A 4,851-nucleotide genomic window follows, 5' to 3' on the forward strand; every position below is an offset into this window, starting at 1 on the left:
ATCCATAGTTCATCCCTATTCCATTTTATGAGAGTCCGTGATGTAATGATAATACATTCCAGATTCTTTTAAATAAAAAGACTACATAAATAGACAGTTACCTATCAAATCTGGATCCACATTTGAGCCATTTCGAATTAGTTGATATAATTCATAAATCAATTCTTTTTTAATCATTTCTAATAATTTTGAATTTTTTTCTCTTAAAATGGTGCGAAGGAAAAGAAAGTTGTTTACACGGCATATGAAGGAAAGCGAAACGAGCCAGGGGGTGAAGGGTGCTGCTGGTATTCTGCCAACTGTAGTGTGGCTGTCAAAAGTCAAAACTTTCTATTCATATATAACTTTACCACCGTCTCCTCTCCCACTCCCAATCCCAAATCAAATTCCCACAACATGCACCACACCAAGACCGATTCCGATGCCACAAGCGTCACGACGTCATCCCCCACGCGTTCTCCTCCCCGTCGTCCGGCCTACTACGTGCAGAGCCCATCCCACGACGGCGACAAGCACCTCACCACCATCTCATTCCACTCCACTCCCGCCTTGCTCAGCCCCAACGGTTCCCCTCCCCATTCCCACTCCTCCGTCGGCCGCCACTCCCGTGAATCATCCTCCACTCGCTTTTCCGGCTCCCTCAAACCCAATGGAACCCGCAAGATCTCCCCTAACGACATCGCGATGAAGAGTTTTGCCAAGTCGTGGGAAAAGCAATTCAATTCCATCGAAGAAGAAGGTCTTCTCGAAGATGACGACTTGGAGAAACCCATCCCTCGTCGCTGCTATGTTTTGGGTTTTGTTATTTGTTTTCTGATTCTCTTCTTCCTCTTCGCTTTGATCTTATACGGCGCTGCTAAACCCCAAAAACCTAATCTCACCATGAAGGTTAGTCAATTAATTGTGATAAAAAATTAATTATTGATCAAATTATAGTATCTGATTTGTGATGATGAATTTCAGAGTATTAAATTTGAGAGATTTGTGATTCAAGCCGGGTCGGATTCCACCGGAGTAGCCACTGATATGGTGACGACGAACGCCACCGTAAAGTTCACTTTCCGGAACACCGCTACATTTTTCGGCCTCCATGTCACGTCCACACCGATTGATCTTTCCTTCTCTCAAATTGCAGTTGGCTCCGGCAGTGTAAGCCCTAATAACCCCCACCCAAAATTACTACAACTCAAATTAATCGAATATATGATCGAATTTTGATTTTGCAGATGAAAAAGTTTTATCAATCGAGAAAGAGTCAGCGATTGTTGACGATATCAGTGATCGGGGATAAGATCCCATTGTACGGAAGCGGACAAGGGATAAAGAGCTTGAAAGGGTCGCCGACGTCACCGGTGCCATTGAAGCTGAGCTTCGTGGTTCGATCAAGAGGATACGTTCTGGGTAAACTCGTTAAACCGAAATTCTACCACAGAGTTGAGTGTTCAGTTGCTTATGATCCTAAGAAGATCAATGTTCCAATGTCGCTTAAAAATAATTGCAAGTTTCTATAATCGATTCATCTTGCTGAATGATGATGTATAAAGGGGAAGTATATTTTTGATATGGTTTTGCTAGTTTTGTATAGTGGATAAATGTTTGAACATTTAATCAATAATTAATATATTTTCATTGAAATATATGTCAAATTAGTTTTTGCATTTACATTGATGAAAAAGGCAAAAATAAGACGAGATTCTACATAAGACGTGCAAGCTTTTACGAAAAATGCGTAATGTATAAAATAAGTTTAACTAATTTTCGTTGAGCAAAATGAATAGATTTCAAAATTTGGTTTATTTTTCCTTTAATGCTTCTTTGTAAGTTTGTATGACTTTTTCAACACTTACCTCGTTATCATTTTATTTAAGAATGACACAATATCAACTTAGTTGTAGGTAATGTATTGATTTATATTTTTTAATCGATAGAATTGTGAACTAAAAATTATTTTAAAAATATACATGAGTTAAATGGATCAAAATGGATCAAATAGACAAATACTAAGGACCTTCTAAGTCAATATATTAAAAAGAAAAAAAACTATTAAAAATGATATTGATTATATTTAACAAATCCTTTCTAATCCTCTCTAATAAATGAATGTTTTTTTTGTCACTTGTCACACTCTCATTCAATTTGCCAAAATTTAATTTGACAAATGTTATTTTGTGGTTATTTTGAATTTTTTTTCCACATTTCATTTTATGAATTTTTCTATTTTATTAAATTTCATATGTAATAATTATAATAAATGTAGTAATAAATTGATATCAATTTCATTAATAAACTTACATTTTAATTTAAAATTCTTAAAATTAAAGCTCATTAGTTTCTTTTATTTATTTAAATTATTTGTTTAAATTTAAAATATAAAAAACATTTCCATTATAATAATTCATTATTTTTTTTATTTTCTTATAAATTCAAAGTTCTTTATTTTGACATTTATATTTAGTTTTTTTTTTAATTAACCAATGTAATACATGAGTCTCACAACTAGTATAGTTAATACAATATGATTCAACCTATGTTGTATTTATTACCTTGTTACATGCAATGTAATACAATTGTAAAACATAATTTTTGTTTGGCAACACATCATCATCTATTTTTTTTTTTGGAAGTGATTCGTACAGAACAATTTTTTGTCATACACAACAATTTATGCATTATAGGTTTTGTAAAAGATGTTTATTTGCGGAATGTTCGAAGATTGTAGTAGGTGAAAAACAATGGTCTAACTTGGCTTTGTATTTTAGATTCTTTTTTTAGAACCAAACAAAAAGTTTGCTTCTAACACCCATCTATATTTAAAATCTGATTTAATCATTCATGATTATAATCGGTTTAAGAATAATAATCATGGCTTATTCCTTCACTGGAAATAATCATTTGAGATAGGATGTCTCATGGGCCAAACTATACATTATAGTTTGGGAATAAATGGTAAATCTAAAATAGAGAAAGTTTGATAGTAAATTAACTAAGTAGACCATACAAAGTGTTAGTACCATGTTCACAACTAATTATAAGGTATCAAATCTAGTCCTTAACTAAGGTGCTATTTGTTTTTTGTCTGCAGAACTTCTTAGCATCTTCTGTCTGCGTCGCGCAGACCACACGCATACGTTAGGCTTCGCAGACTGTTTGGTTTTTTGAAGACTGCAGACCTAAAAATGTATGTGCGTCCTCTTCTTGGCACATATGTAGAGCAGAGTCTTCAAACCTCTTCAGACATCTTCTAGCCTAAAAAATCACATATATCTTTGTCTTGTTTTTTTTTTGTTTTTTTTAAAACTTAGATTTATTCTAACTTTATATATGATAAACAATTTTTAATAAAAAAGTTACAATACTTCAAATAAAAAAGTTTGACGACACAATCATGACCTTTGTGACAAATTTATAAATAAAGATTTAATTACAATAATGGTCATTGGAGCTATTATATAGATTTGAAAAAAAAATCATAATATTGTCTTATATTTTTTGTATCATATTAGATAAAACATTATATAATACAGTATCATTCATTTCTTGGAAAAAATATTCATGTTCAGCTTTTAATTGATTTAATTGAAAAAGTAAAATGAAAATTTTCATTTAAAATCAAAGTTTATTTCATCCATTTTATGTGTTAATTTTTTTTATCCCTAATTACAATATTTAGGTAGAACTTTGCGACCAAAGTTTGTTGGTTTTATTAAATATATACATTAATATGTACCATTTTATTTTCACGTTTATACAATAATACATAAAAGTTAATCTACATTTGTTAATTATCTATAATAAAGTCATAAAATTATTGAAAAACCTTTTTACATTTTTTTAGAAATCAGTTTAATTAGATTTTCGTTTATTCTAGCAGCTTGTAGATGTTAAAAAACAAACAATCTTCTTCTTTCAGGCTGCAGACGTTTGGTCCACCTCTTCTACCACAGAGGTCTACAGATGTGGTCCGCAGACTGCATACATTTTGACTAAGAAAAAACAAACAACACCTAAGTAGACCATATAAAGTGTTATATTATTTTGTTTCGAATATATAACATGTTCAAATACTGTTTCTACCATAACATAGTGTCTGTAACATTTTTTATATCCTTTCTCATATTTATGTCCCATTCGCTTTACTTTTGTAAGATTCTTCTATATAACCATTTTGATTCTATATTTTTGGGATTTCCAACTTCTACTTGACTTTATATACTTGTAGGTAGGTTACATAAATATCACATCATCGGTCTTTGCTTTATCATACCGTTATATGGTTTCCATTTTTTGTCCTACTTTGAGCCTAATATAAGCATACTTTGTTATTTTCACTTTTATTACTTAACTGAAATATCAAGAATTTAATTATCATTCTCAAACATAATATGTCTTACTTAAACATAATACTTAAACTTGATCACTTGAACATGTTTGACAAACATTCAATTTTTTATCCCCATTTGTACACATCTTTAGAGCATTTATCTTACTAATAAAGTACATGAACGCATCTCATTACCTTAACTTATCCTAACTAGGGATGCTATTCGAGTCGGAACCGGACCGAACCGACCCGAACTCGAATAACCCAAAAACGAAATAAGATTCCTAACATCCTAAACTAAAATTTCAAGATTTTAGAATTATGTAGCAAAATAGAAATGAAAATAATTAAGATGAAGGGGGAAGTGATATAGACCCAAATATTGATGCATTGTTTACTTTAAGTTAGTTTAAGAAGTAGTTTACATGTATATCTTCCCTAAAATTTCTATCAAAATGGTTTCATATTGAAGTTATCAATAAAGAGTTTTATTCAGAAAAATCTCATTATTTTGGAATTTTTTTTGATAA

The 4,851-nt window shown here is 31.2% G+C and overlaps 1 protein-coding gene across 1 annotated transcript; it reads left to right on the plus strand.

Moving 5' to 3' along the window:
- The first annotated feature begins 321 nt into the window (after nt 1-321).
- Nucleotides 322-1,635, plus strand: LOC145122821 (uncharacterized). The gene is made up of 3 exons (XM_079058389.1): nt 322-888; nt 964-1,149; nt 1,227-1,635. The coding sequence occupies exons 1-3, from the start codon at nt 397-399 to the stop codon at nt 1,509-1,511; spliced, it is 963 nt and encodes a 320-aa protein (XP_078914515.1). The 5' UTR covers nt 322-396; the 3' UTR covers nt 1,512-1,635.
- Nucleotides 1,636-4,851: the final 3,216 nt, after the last annotated feature.

This window comes from Lactuca virosa, chromosome 6 (genome assembly GCF_052849685.1).
Source record: "Lactuca virosa cultivar CGN04683 chromosome 6, Lactuca_virosa_CGN04683_v6, whole genome shotgun sequence".
NCBI lineage: Eukaryota > Viridiplantae > Streptophyta > Magnoliopsida > Asterales > Asteraceae > Lactuca > Lactuca virosa.